Consider the following 14,070-nt stretch of genomic DNA (forward strand, 5'->3'; position numbering starts at 1 on the left):
ATATAATATAATGTAATATAATATTGGATAATATGGTGTGATATGATAAATCTACCCTACCGCCTACTGGTGTTGGCCAGAGGGGCCGATGGCGCAATATGGCAGCCTGGCTTCTGTCAGTCTGCCCCAGGGCAGCTGTGGCTACAACCGTAGCTGCCTCCACCAGTGTGTGAATGTGAGAGTGAATGAATAGTGGCATTGTAAAGCGCTTTGGGTGCCTTGAAAAGCGCTATATAAATCCACTCCATTATTATTGTTATTATTGAATTACTTACGAGTTTGATTTGTCAGCAACTTTCTGCCAGCCCTCTCTCCTTGCTTTTGCAGCCTTTGCAGTGTTCCCTTGCGTTTTAATTAAACTCTGAAACTCCTGAAATCCCTCACTCAAGAGTTCTTGCTCTGCTGCCGAAAAATACCGAGCCGAGCGCGCTCTGTCGACATTTTCGCCGACCAATCAAAGGGTTGCCGATCAATGTTTCTACTATCGATGCGTAGCCCCTGTTGGGCCACCCAGTGATCTCACATTACTTCATCCAGCTATACTAATCGTCAACAACAGGTGTGTTCGGGGAACCGGAATAGCGAGCTCAGAGTTAGCGCGATGATTTGGTCTTGGATGTTTCATTTGATCTTGGATGTAGTAAGCGACGTACGAAGCACAGGGCCCAGGTATTGAAAACCCGCTGGCATCCTGGATGACATCTGTGTTTGGACAATGGAAAGGTGTGGCTATATCAGTGATGTGCTCATTGGCTGTATTTTTGGGAATATTGGTCATCGCTGGTTGTTGTATCATTCCTTGTGTCAGAGGATTGTTGGTAAAGATAGTGGCGAGGGTTACGAACCCTGGCTGGGTTGAGGGCATCTACCAGATGAACCTGGAACCCATAGAGTGGGGCAGGGAGTGATACAACATGAAGTATGGTGACATTCCTGTGGGAATGTCAAAAGAGGGAATGTTGGGATTCAGAGATTCTTTTATTACTACCATATAATTTGCCTTATGAAGAATGTATTAATAACATGTTTCACAGTATCACTTATCAGTAATATTTCTTACAGGGTTTATATTGCATTGAATATGTCTGTCATCACATTGACCTTTCTATTTTATAGGTTGAGTTCATTTTATACACAATGCATAAATGTGCTTGGTTAAGAGTTGATGTTCCAGTCTAGAAGGTTTTAAGCTTCACTGGTGAGAGTGTCCAGATGATACATGTTGAGGGGAGATGAGAACATAGCAGGTTAATTGCATGCATGCTTACAATACACATAGTCAGGTTTGAGTGAAGGCCTAAGCGTCTTCTACTCCAGTCTGAGACTGGCTGCTAAAGTACTTTACTTAGTGATTAATGACGAGGGTCCAATTATTAGCTCTCAGAAATGCTAAGACCTGAAGTTATTACCTTAAAAGGCAAGTAATGAAGAAAGGAGAAGTTATATGTCAGTTTATAGTTATTAAAAGTATATGTGATGTACCCTTGTTTGCACGAATTGAACTTTTGTCCATCTGTCACCCTGTATTTTTGAACTGTATTGACGTAGGTGTGATATGTTATCCTATAAAACCAGAACCCAGTGTATTTTTGTCAGAGCAACCCATTCTGTATGCTGACGGTTGGTTGTTCTCCTGTGATAATAAAACTCATCGTTTGTTTGCACTTTTCCGGAGCCTCCGTTGTTTTTTGTCTGGTCTGAAGTTGATCGATTTCGCAACAGTATGCACAAATATGACCCAAGATGGGACTCGCCAACCTGGATTGACTCAATAGGAGTTCCCAGGGGAGTTCCAGATGAGTATAAGTTAGTTAATCAGATAGCGGCCGGCTTTGAAAGTGTGTTTCTATGGATAACTCCGAATAAAAATGTCGATCGCATTAACTATGTCCATTATAATGTGTTGAGACTCTCTAATCTCCCTAGGGACGCGGTAGAAGGCCTTGCGGAACAATTAGGCCCGACGTCGTTAATGGGAATCCAGAATCGAATGGCCCTGGACATGTTGTTGGCTGAGAAAGGTGGTGTCTGTGCCATGTTTGGGGACATGTGTTGCACGTTCATACCCAACAATACTGCACCAGACGGTACGGTTACTAGGGCGCTTGAGAGTCTGAAAATGTTATCTAAAACCATGCATGAGCAATCAGGTGTGAACACTGGACCGGGAGACTGGTTCACGTCTGTCTTTGGGCAATGGAAGAGTGTTGTTATGTCTGCCATGTTTTCTTTTGTTGTTTTTCTTGTCATATTGATGATTGGATGTTGTCTCATCCCTCTGGTCCGGCGGCTTTTAGTAAAGATGCTGGAGAGAGCCCTGAGCTCAGGCTCAGCAGGTTCAGCTGCGCCGGAGTCCATGATGCCTTTGAGGGAGATTGTAGGCTGGACGGAGGAGTGAGACAAATCCTGGTGTAAGTTGGGCTCGCAAGCGAGCCCAAGAGGAGGAGTTGTCAAGAAAAACATGTAATTTCACTGCCATTATTTCATTATTATTTCATTAGTCTGCATCACTTAGTATCAGTTGATCATCACCATTATCATGTATCATTTATCATTTAGTAAATCTGCTTAATCTTGTATTCCAGAGCACGCAGAATAAGACACATTCCTCTGTAATATTCTATTATGCAAAAACCACCAGCATCTCTGTGGCTCCAGGCGGCCCAAAGTAAAGTCAGATGAGGACAGCGACCTTTTGTTGGCCTGGACAGACAATCTCACAAACTGCACACTCGGACACACAATTGTTTAGACCAGATGTTTTCCCTCATCCATATCTGGGAACATAAAGCCTGAGAAAGTGTTAGGTTTCTGAGAAGCTGAGTTCTAGGAAATGTTCTGACGTCATATTAGGCTATAAAGCTTTCTGTAACGAGCAGAGAAGATCGAAGACCGGCTTCCCACACTGTATAACTGTGTGTGTTTAATAAATCACTTTTTGGACACTTCTGGGGACTCTGTCTGTGCTTATTTTTCCTTCCAAATAAAAAGAACCTTTACAAAAGAACTGTGCATTTCGTGTTGTTAAGACTGTTTCATCTGGGACCATTTTGCAATCTAACGCAAGCTTAATTAAGGATTCTGTTTGTTTTATTCCTTCTAAGCCCAAATGAATTTCTTGTGAATCTGTCTACTGTGAGCCTGGTGATTTTGTTACTGATGCCTGACTGCCAACTGTATAAAACAAAAAACTACACACAATATTCGAAGCACATAGCGCACAGTCGTAAATTCACCCTAATTTTGGTATGATCTGAGCTCAGGCACTGGGTGACTGAGCATAGCACTTACGCATGTGAGCGAGGGGGGAGAAACTGCTGCAGGAGAAGCGTAGACAGGCAGACAGAGGAGAGCTTAAGTTTGACCAGGTACCAAAGCAAATCATTCATACTGTACAAATAATGTAAATATGACGGTGTATCACAAAAGATTGATATCAAACTGATCACTTGACCCATATTACGTTACTTGCTCTTGGAGTGAATCAACAAATGGGGAAATGAAAATCCGAACAACAACAATGATGTTTTTTTAGAGAGTCTTAGCTTACATGTGTGTTTATTTCATATTTTCAGTTGTTTCCCTCCACGGCTAAACAAAGCACTGTAATCGGTTTCAGTTATGTACTGATGAACACAACAATTGACACAAGTGGCTTCTTTCAAAGAAAAAACTCAGGTAGATTTTATTTTATATATTATGCTTTGTATGTTGTTCAGTATATTTCTATGCAAAACAAGAGGAATTTCAATACACAGCAGTATATTCACAGCTGAAACCAGATATTTACATACACTTTAGGGAAAAAACATAAAAACATTTTTTTTTTCTGTTAAACATCAATTTAGAGTGAACTTGCAACTAGAAGATCACTGGCTGCTCTCTGCCCAGCATGGAGGTCACTGCAAACTCTCGGTACCTCAGCAGAGCTGGCAATATCATCAAGGACTACTCTCACCCCAGCAACCAACTGTTTGAACTATTACCGTCAGGCCGACGGTACAGGTCACATAAAACCAGGACAAACAGATTCAGGGATAGCTTCTTTCCCAGAGCTATCACCGTAGTAAATAAGAACAAATACAATTGAACCTATTCCATACCGTCACTGTCATTATATTATGCTGCTATTCATACTGTCATTATATTAATGCTGCTATCCTGTATATATTGTACAAACTATTGTTTGAGTACTTACGATTGTTTTTTTGTACTTTTTATATTTTACATTTATATTTATTATTGAAACTTGCACCAAGGGAGTGGCACTCCAATTTCGTTGTACTCTGTACAATGACAATAAAGGCTATTCTAACTTGTTTTGTTTTAGATAAATAAATATTGAAATATCTTTTGAATTAGTTAAATGTCAGAATATAGAGAGAGAGAGAGCTGTCTATTATTTATCACTTTCATCAAATTTAGGAGTACATATACACTAAGTTTATTGTTAATTAAGAAGAAAACTGCAGATGATTGCATTCTGATCTTAAGCAGCCTCTGATAGGTTAGTAGAGTCGGATTTTTTAGTAGAGTCCTCTGTCCTCTGCTGGATGTGTTGGAGAACACTTTCAGCCCTCTGAGGACTGCATACCACTGCCTGAGCCAAGCCAATGTGCCACTAAGCTCCAGCCAGTGTCCACACTGCCAGAGGTCTCCACACATGCTGGTTCGGTGTCTGTCTCCGCTGAAGGGTCAGAGGAACCCGTTTGAGCTGTCTGTCTCGGCTGGAGGGCCCAAGGGGCCCATTCAGCCACCTGTCTATGCTGAAGGGTCAGAGACCTGTTCGGCCTCCTGTCTCCTTTATAGTCGAAAAAGATGTGCTCCTGGTGCACTGGCCATTGCTGCTACTCAAATCGAGCGTGGACCTGGACCTCCAGCAGGCCCCGGGGACCTACGTCACACCTTGCTCTTGTCTCCCTTACAGCTGAAAAAGGTCCATGCTTGTGCCCTGGCCCTTCTGAAATTCCCTCTCCATTTAGCCGAGGCAGTGAGTCGGCCTCCTGTCTCCCTTACGGTCGAAAAAGATGTGCTCCTGGGCGCACTGGCCCTGCTGCTACTCACATCGGGCATGGCCCTTGCCCTCCAGCAGGCCCCGGGGACCCACATCCTCCCCTGCTCTACTCCCCCACTAGCTTCTTCTCCTGCAGTTACCCTCCACCACATATCCAGCATGGCCCTTGACCTCCAGCAGGCCTCGGGGACGCACATCCTCCCCTGCTCTACTCCCCCACTAGCTTCTTCTCCTGCAGTTACCCTCCACCACATATCCAGCACATATCCAGCTAACCCTAACCCACTACAATTCGTCCTGATTGTAGCACAAGTGGAACCAATAAGCAGGATTCATTGGCAAGCAGACAACCAGTTCCAACTACTGGGAAGAACCAGTGCGATGCATTTTGTGGTACGCGTCGTGGTAGCTCCTGCTAGGATTTAGGACAGACCTGAGGCTGATGAGAAGGATCTGGGTGTTGCAGGGCCGTCCTGGCTGACACGGCGCTGCGTGAAGCTCTGGGATGCTGCCTCTGGACTGGCACACTGGGGTGGTGGTTCCCCTGTTTAAAGACCTAGACCTGAGCGTGTGCTCCAACTGTCACACTCCTCAGCCTCCTCTATGCCAGGGTGTGTCTGTCAGTCAGGCCTCTGATTCAGGAGGAAGCAGTTTGTGTCCTGGTCATGATCACTGGAGCAGCTTGTTATCCTCTCGACTGCAGGGTCCGTGGGAGTTTGCACAACCAGTCTACATGTGGTTTGTGAGGCTTCTACTTTTGTAGGATCTTCATCTTACAGTACAAAGAGCCTTTGCTGCAGCTGTTGTTGTGTTTTGGCGCCTCATGGATAACTTTTCATGTCATTTGAGTTTCAGGCTTGTTGGTGTTGCTGAGCTGTGTGCATCGTCTGCGTGGGTTTGTCAGCATAATGGGGCTCATATTAAAATGACTTTACAGTCACAGAGAAAAACTTTAAAACACAAAATCAACACTTTGAACCATCGTGGAAACTACGTGTCCTTACTTGTCATCAAATGATGAGTGTGCGTCCTCACCAGGTGTCACAATCATGTGTATCAAAACGTGTGTAACTGTTAAACAGCAAAATGTGTTAAAGCTGAAAGTCTGACTGTTCAAAGGTGAAACTACAAACACTTGTACATATACAGCTCCCTCCATAATGGCCTGAGGAAAACCAAAGACCTGATGTGATTTCATGTTTTCTTTGTTTCACAGTTTAAAAGTTTGTGGTTCTGTTCTCAGACCTTTGTCACTCACATGTTGTGCATCAGCTGTTTATGTCACTGTGCAGCCAAACTAACTCCCCTCATGTGTTTCCTTTGCAGCTGCTCCTCTGGATAGCATTGAGTCCCTGGCTGCCTACTACGTGAGCTGCGTCAGGCAGGTGCAGCCGGACGGCCCGTACAGAGTCGCTGGATATTCTTCTGGTGCCTGTGTAGCATTTGAAATGTGCTCTCAGCTGCAGACCCAGAATCAGCCTGTGGAGTTCCTGTTTCTCTTTGATGGCTCACATTCATATGTGGCAGTGTACACACAGGTCAGAGAAACACTCGCGCATCTTTATTTCATGTATATGCTGTATAGCGTGTGTGATGTTGGTTTTGAAGGATGAGCTCTGGTCACATGATCTGCATGTGAACAGGTTTAACTGTGTTTTTGATTTGCAGAGCTACAGAGCCAAGCTAACACCCGGCAACGAGTCTGAGGCTGAGACTGAAGCCTTGTGTGCCTTCATCCAGCAGTTCACTGGCATTGAATACAACAAGGTATACTGTCTCTGACCCACAGGTTCACACACAAGTATTCCTTTATGTGGCATCAGCGTTAAAGGCCACACAACCTGAGCTTTTGCCTCACGGCGCCTGTAAGGTAAAGATGGTGACTGTAACACAGTCTGGAGCTGCTGTTCCAGCACAGTCTGTGTGTGGTGCAGGTTTGACTCAACAATGATGTGATGTTTGGAGCTGTTATGGAGACTAAAGTAAAACATGCGGTTAAATCAAACCTTCGTACAGTTTCTCACTGAAAGCTGACATTTGTAACTCCTGAATATCAAAACATCTTCATTTTGCATTTTCATATACATAAGATCTGTGATGTTCATTAATTATGTGTCACTTACTTTTCTGAAAACAACAATATCTCCGCGAGCACGCGGTAACGTTTGCTATGAACTTACAGTCGTCTCCATGGTTACATCCTACAGCTTTTGGAGACTCTGCTCCCGCTGTCAGACCTGAATGCACGCGTCAGTGTGGCCGTGGACCTAATCACCTCCGCTCACAAGGACATCGACCGAGACTCACTGCACTTTGCAGCCTCCGCCTTCTACTACAAGCTAAAGGCTGCTGATGCATATGTACCTACTGCAAAATACCACGGCAGCGTGAAGCTGCTGCGCGCCGAAACCAGCAGCGAATATGAGCAAAACCTGGGAGCTGACTATAAGCTCAGCGAGGTACCGATGCACATTTACATCAGTCTGTAGTACTTATCTTCACTGTGCGTGTGTGCGCTTGTGTGTGTTTCTATAAACTCTGTCTGAGCCTTCCAATGTTCAAACTGTGTACTGCGTCTTTCTTCAGGTCTGTGATGGCGAGGTGTCGGTCCACGTCATCAAGGGAGATCACCACACTTTCCTAGAAGGCGCGGGGGCGGAGTCTATCAAGAACATCATTCATAACTCGCTGGCTGAGCGAGCTGTCAAACCAAGGGAGGGTTAAACATCCACCGTCTCTTCACCCTAATTCCTCAGCTTTCCCCAAACTAGACTGTAAATGTGTCATTATAGGAAGTGTTTGCACTGCTTATGTTTACACGCTACTGTTATCCTAATATCCCAAATGTTAATGGTTAGTGAACCAGTCGACATCCCATCATCTCACAGCTCCATCGATTCCAACTGCAAGTTTTGTTTTTTGTTGCCATATGTTGTTGTTTGCAGAAGTTCATCCCACAACAAAATAACGTGGTTAAAAAATTAATGTAACAAAGTAACAAACACTGACACATTGATTGAATCCTGAATTACATAACATCACTCAAATTGGTGTTTCTGCTCATGCAGACATCGGTAGACAGGCAAACGCGCTGCGACCAGCCTGATGAGCGACTGTGGAGGGAGGGCTGACCCTGCAGCCGTGTTTCTGCACACTAACTACTCGTAACACAAGTTGGAGGCATTTCTTTATTTTGTGATATTTGTTTACTTTTCAGTCATGTGACCACACAGTCATCAGTTACAGTGGCAACCAGCAAATGTTTACGTTGTCAATAAGTTCACAACAAATTAAGTGTTTCATAAACTGTGTTTTAACAATGACACTCGTGTTACTGTAATTTACAGACCAGTTATTTCACTAATTCAGAAGAAAAACTGCTTCTCTTCATGATGGACTGTGTCAAACACACGCTGTTGTTCTGACAGACGCCTGTGACAGAGGCGTCGCTAAGGACCAAATGTGTCTCTTCAGAGGTTAATCAGAGATGTGAATGATCACTGTAACAGTGAGATCATATTTACTGATGTAACCTCTGAGAAACTGTTTCCTTTTAAAGGCTTTGGTCCAGAGATCTAAAACCTCAGCAAATAATCCAAACCTGAGTACAACAGCTGGCCTGAGACCTGTGATTGGGTCAGTGAAGGAAGCTGCTGATTGGAGATGAATGTGCTGAGGAGTCACAGTACGATGGACGTGACAATAAAGGCCTCTGTGTTTTATTGTAACATTTCTGTTATGTTTTGTAGGACTAATAAGGGCCTCAACAGTCGCTCAGTGTTTTCCTTCATTGTAACGAGCCTGTCCCGTTGGATCTATGATTCCTGTGCTTTTGTTGTCGTTACTATTTCTGATCATTTATCTTGTAAATATAGTTTTTGGGTTTTGTTTTTTAGAGGATGGGTCAGTTTATCAGGGACTGAAACACAAATCCTGTTGGCCCAGAAAATTCTTAGTCGCTGTTGGCGCCACCCGACCGTTTAGTTCAGACCATTAAAGTAACGACTGGTTCTATATGACACTTTTCTACATGCAACAAAGGTGGTGATGGAAGGAGGAGAACAAACTTTTTTGTCTGTATTTAATAGCACAATGAAGACCAGACAGCAAAGCAGGGAGGGAGAAATAAAGGGCCTCAGGTCAGAGTTGAACCCGGCCGCAGCATTTACCCCATGACCAGGTGACGTGGTCACCCGCCCGACCCTTACGCACAGCAGTATTTCACTTCAGCTACCAGGAGTATGTGGGTCGAGCATGCAGACTGAACTTTAGCTGCATGTTAGAAAGCCGAGTTTATGAATGAAGGCTAGAACAAATGTCCCGGCTGAAGGAGGAGGGGCTGCAGAGGTGTATAAACACAGGTGGGCGGGGCAGGGCTAGTGTGCAGGATGACTCAGTGACCTACACTGACCCGTGTTGGTGAACATTTTGTTAAAGTTAAATGTTTTCAAGCTGACAAGTAAATTATCCAGCGAGCTAAGTTGAGCTGACCGACGTGCAGTAAGGTTTTCATGCTCTTCACTAACAGCTGATCGCTGAGAATATATCAACAGTAATAATGTCCTGTAATTCCCACGGCTCTGTATGTCACACCTGCGTATGCTTCCCCATCACATTCATCACCTGTTCCTCTGGTGTCTCTGATTGGAGCACGCAGGTGTGTGGAGCAGAGTGAAATCACACACCTAATGCTGTTTTATTCAACCTGGATCTTGGAAGTTTTGATTAACATCAGTGTCAAACATGAACTAACTCTTTGTCCCCTTCAACATTACATGTTGTTTTTTGAAGTAACAGGTTCAGTGATCTTAAAAGGCTGCGGTAACGTGTCGCTGATAAAACACTGAGTCATTTTCAAATTATTCACTTTAGTTCAATTCAGCTTTATTGTTTTATGTGAAAGTCTCCATCCTGTGTCCTTCACTTATCTTTATCCCAGGTGTGAATTGTTCACAGGACTTAAAAGAAGGACGTGTCTGTGGAAAAGGCTCCGGCCAACCTAAACTCCTCCCTCATCAGGACACAGAAGAGCCGCTGAGGCAGCGCCTTGGAGTACGCTGCTGGTCGCGGCACACAGGTGCGCAACAAGATCTCCCGGCCTGCTGGAGGAGGGAAGTCTGGTACTCTGCTGCTTCCCCCAGTTTGCTTCTTGTCAGATCCCAAGTCCTCATCGACGGGCGCCAGAAGGGCAGCCTAAAAGGGCAAAGGTCAAATGTTAGCAAACAGCAACCGATTCTGAAGAAATGTGCTGTGTGATATTCAGAAGTACTGTAACCCGAGTCTCCCACAGAGACCTGATCCAGACTACAGCTCACAAACACAGCTCCTCTACTAACACCTCACTGCAGCTGCACCCTGCTGATCCTGTCTGTGATTAGAAATGATTTCAATAAAGTAAAACAGAGGCTCGTTTTCTATGAGCGTAAACAGGGATCTCTTTTTCAGTCTCAGTGTAACAAACGTGTTTACTGAATAAGTCTTTCAGTAAAAATGTTTTTGTTAATTCAGTAAAATCTGCAAAGATGACTTGTACTGTTGGCAGCAACAAACAGAGACAACAGAGTGTGGGACAGACAGGAAGTCAGGACACGTCTATGTGCTTCACAGTGGGACTAGAACATGAACATTTCTACACACACCACAGGCAGCAACTGTGCAAACCTCCACGTCACCAAAAACACCCTGCAGGTCCCATCAGAGCAACGGCAGAGAAAACAGATGAAAGGTCTGTTAGAGAGAAAAACGCTTCGCTGCTTTCTTACCTGTATGACACCAAAAGGGTTTTGTTTTTTTAATAATAAAGGCTTCATGTTTTACAGTTAAAGGTAAAGCTCATGCAAACATGCAGGCTTATTTGTCTGATCAATGCAAAAGTTCAAACATGTCTCTTTCAAGCCTCATTATCAGCTGAGATCATAGTAAAGACACAGACAGGATCCTGATCCATCTGTTCTTTATATAATTACTGTTTTTACTGTAATGTAGAATATCATGGACATAATACACAGACTGCAGCCTAAATACTGCTAAAAACAGCCCTTTTTATTTTTAAGGTTTTACGTATTAACCTTTTATTATAAAAGTCACCTGATCCTTAGCAGGTGTGTATACAGAAATACACCAGGTCATTATTTAAGCAAAGCGAAGCCAAACTGCTCCTGTGTGACAGATGAAGTCCACCTTTAAACAGCATTTAGATGCTGCTAATGAAACTCGATTAGTGGCAGCACTGGTCTGTGGGCTGGGGACACTGGTGCCACCAGTACAGCGCGCACTTTTCACAGCGCCACCATGTGGACCAAACTGTATTCTGGGTCAAACCTGATGTTTTATCATTTACACTGAACAAAAATATAAACGCAACACTTTTGCTTTTGCTCCTGTTTTCCATGAGCTGAACTCAGAGATATGAAACATTTTCTACAAACACAAAAGACCCGACACTTGCAAGCAATGTTCCCTCTAAGCTGCGCGCGTACACAATTGCGCACTGCTGGCACGGTCTCTGCACAGAAAATCTGCGTTGCGCGCACAAAAAAAAAAAAAAAAAAAAAAAAAAAAAAAATTCACCTGAATTGAAATTAAAATGAAAACTTTAACAATCCTGTTTTGCAGTGTTAGTCAGTGACTGGCTGCTCCCGTATAGGATTAGAACGAGGCCACCTTATCCCGTAGTCCAGCCAATCACGCGATTCACATTCGTATATACGCAGCTAATCAACGTCGCTGTCAGGCTCTGACGCGTCCTTATGCGCCGACACCGGTGTTTTAGCAAAGCGGCTGATGTGGAGTGAAGCCACGTTAATGACAACGTGTACAACCATTGGAGATGTGAGCAGGACCGACGGAACAACTGACGGGAAAAGTGTGGACTTTATACCAGTTTTTAAATTGTGTTGATCGGCCGCGTACAACCAGAGTTATGATAAAAATATCTGCAATGTTTGGTTTTCTTCCTGAATACTGTCGTTGTTTATATTTACTGCGGGAAGAAACGGTGAAAACGCCGTTTTATAAGGAAAACGCTCGAAAGCCTGTGAGCAAAAACAACACCCCACCACCCTTTCCTATTGGTGGAAAAATGTACCATGTGGACCAATCAAAAATTATATGGCAAGGGTTAGTGTTAGGTATTTTAGTACCATGGGAGCATTTACTGGATATTGTTTTATAGTGACATTATACAGGAAAACTCTGTCATTCAACAAGGTTGAAATACCACAGAGATCACTCCCTCAGCTACATTAGTTTCTTAATCTTTTAGACGCCTGTTGAAGGCCAAATGGTTTGTTTCAGATTTCACTAATGAAAGAACTCTTCGTTTTGTGCCTTGAAAATATGTCGCTGAGATAATCACAATTGTAGCTGAACTAATAAACTACACAAAGGATGCTTCTTCACCCAAGGGCAGGAAGACGCTCCCTTATCTTGGTCTGTACTGGTTTAAACTGATAAATCTGCTGTCTCATGAATTTTACCCTCTATATAAACTGTTGTACTTGTGAATAAAGTTGAGTCACTTTGGGAAGACAATCTAAAGCAGTCTCTGTTTTCTTGTTCTCCCAAGCTGCTCCCGAGCTGCTCGTACTAACACGCTGAATGGCATGCTTGAATATTACTTGAGAATATATTTGACTGTGTTACAGACTAAGGGACATTCTCTGCTGATAGACGTCCACGCCTCGGAGGAAGCCGATCCACGGAGTAGGCCCTGGAAACCGTTTCCTTCAGTTAGAAACGGGAGGAAGTTTTAGGAGTGACGGCGGTGCTTGGAGATGTGAGAGATTTGCGACGTTTAGCGCAAATCTTATGTAGTGAGTGTGTAGTGTAGTCAGCAGTTTTGTTGTGTGTGTCAGAACAATGAGGCGACTGCTGAATGTTACAGGTGTTACAGCAGTGATACATCTGCTGTTGTCCTGCAGGTATCAGGCTGTTGTTCTCCTTCATCTCATAGTGGACACAAATTATTTTTTGGAGTGGCACAAATAATTTGTGTGGCATCAGATTTGATGCAGAACAGCTGATTGTTCTGTAAATAGTTTGAAATGTTTAATTAAAAAACGCCTTGGCTACATTTTTAGGTAAACCTGTGAGGTGTGGCATGTCAAGGTGCTGATTAGACAGCATGAATATTGCACAGGTGTGTCTGAGACTGCCCACAATAAAAGGCCACTCTGAAATATGCCGTACATGTGTAGCACAATGACACACATGTTGCAAAACCAGTCAGGATCCGGTTCAGCTCATGGAAACAAAAGTGTTGTGTTTATATTTGTGTTCAGTGTAACAAATACTGAGACGTCTAATAATGTGTGTTGTTCATCTGAGGACGCTGCAGAGAACCAGATTATTTTTATTATCCTGTTTGTCTGTTATGTGAACCTTTAGAGGATGTACCTGAGAGGATGACTGAGTGTGTTTATCGCACTATGTTAAATGTAACTGTGAGCGACACGAGGCTTACTGCTCATGGTTACCTCATCAGTGGTGAAGTCAGCCAGCTTGATGCAAGAAAGAGGAAGAACAAAAGGATGAAAGAGCAACACACAGATGAAAAACAAAAACAGACTTTCTAACCGACAGAGCTGAAATCTGAACATGTCACCAGCTGCAGGAGGCAACGCTCTGAACCACGTCGTTCCTCCTCCAGATGGAGCTTTTACTGCCTATAGTCTCTTGACATACAATGGTTGGATTGTCCTATGATACTGTATCAGCTGAGCCTCAAATTCTTATGATCTCGAGCTTCAGTCTCAGTGAATCCTTAGTTGGCTCAGATGCATCATCTGGTGTTTGAGTGTAACAAGGTGGTTGTAACCAGAGATGGGCAGTAACGCGTTACTTGTAACGCGTTATTGTAATCTGATTACTTTTTTCAAGTAACGAGTAAAGTAAGGGATTACTATTGCAAAATCGGTAATTAGATTACCGTTACTTTCCCGTAGGAACGCTGCGTTACTGCGTTACTAAAACCGTGATTTTTTTTTGCGAGAATGTCTCATGACAGTGACGTAAGCAAGTGCGACGTTGGTGACAACAGCTGTGTGCAGATCAAC

The 14,070-nt window shown here is 43.6% G+C and overlaps 1 protein-coding gene and 1 long non-coding RNA gene across 2 annotated transcripts; one reads left to right on the forward strand and one right to left on the reverse strand.

The window, feature by feature from the left end:
* The first annotated feature begins 6,395 nt into the window (after positions 1 to 6,395).
* On the forward strand, positions 6,396 to 8,081 carry LOC146696248 (fatty acid synthase-like). Its single transcript, XM_085474345.1, has 4 exons — positions 6,396 to 6,552; positions 6,683 to 6,781; positions 7,222 to 7,473; positions 7,601 to 8,081. The coding sequence occupies exons 1-4, from the start codon at positions 6,463 to 6,465 to the stop codon at positions 7,736 to 7,738; spliced, it is 579 nt and encodes a 192-aa protein (XP_085330471.1). The 5' UTR covers positions 6,396 to 6,462; the 3' UTR covers positions 7,739 to 8,081.
* Positions 8,082 to 9,881: 1,800 nt separating this feature from the next.
* Positions 9,882 to 13,822, reverse strand: LOC146696249 (uncharacterized). Its single transcript, XR_014923202.1, has 2 exons — positions 13,492 to 13,822; positions 9,882 to 10,207 (listed from the first exon to the last, which is right to left on the reverse strand). It is a non-coding gene; the product is annotated as an uncharacterized LOC146696249 (long non-coding RNA).
* Positions 13,823 to 14,070: the final 248 nt, after the last annotated feature.

This window comes from Copadichromis virginalis, linkage group LG12, assembly GCF_057382275.1.
Source record: "Copadichromis virginalis isolate Kocher_CV1m ecotype Utaka linkage group LG12, C_Virginalis_male_GT1.1, whole genome shotgun sequence".
In the NCBI taxonomy this organism is placed as follows: domain Eukaryota; kingdom Metazoa; phylum Chordata; class Actinopteri; order Cichliformes; family Cichlidae; genus Copadichromis; species Copadichromis virginalis.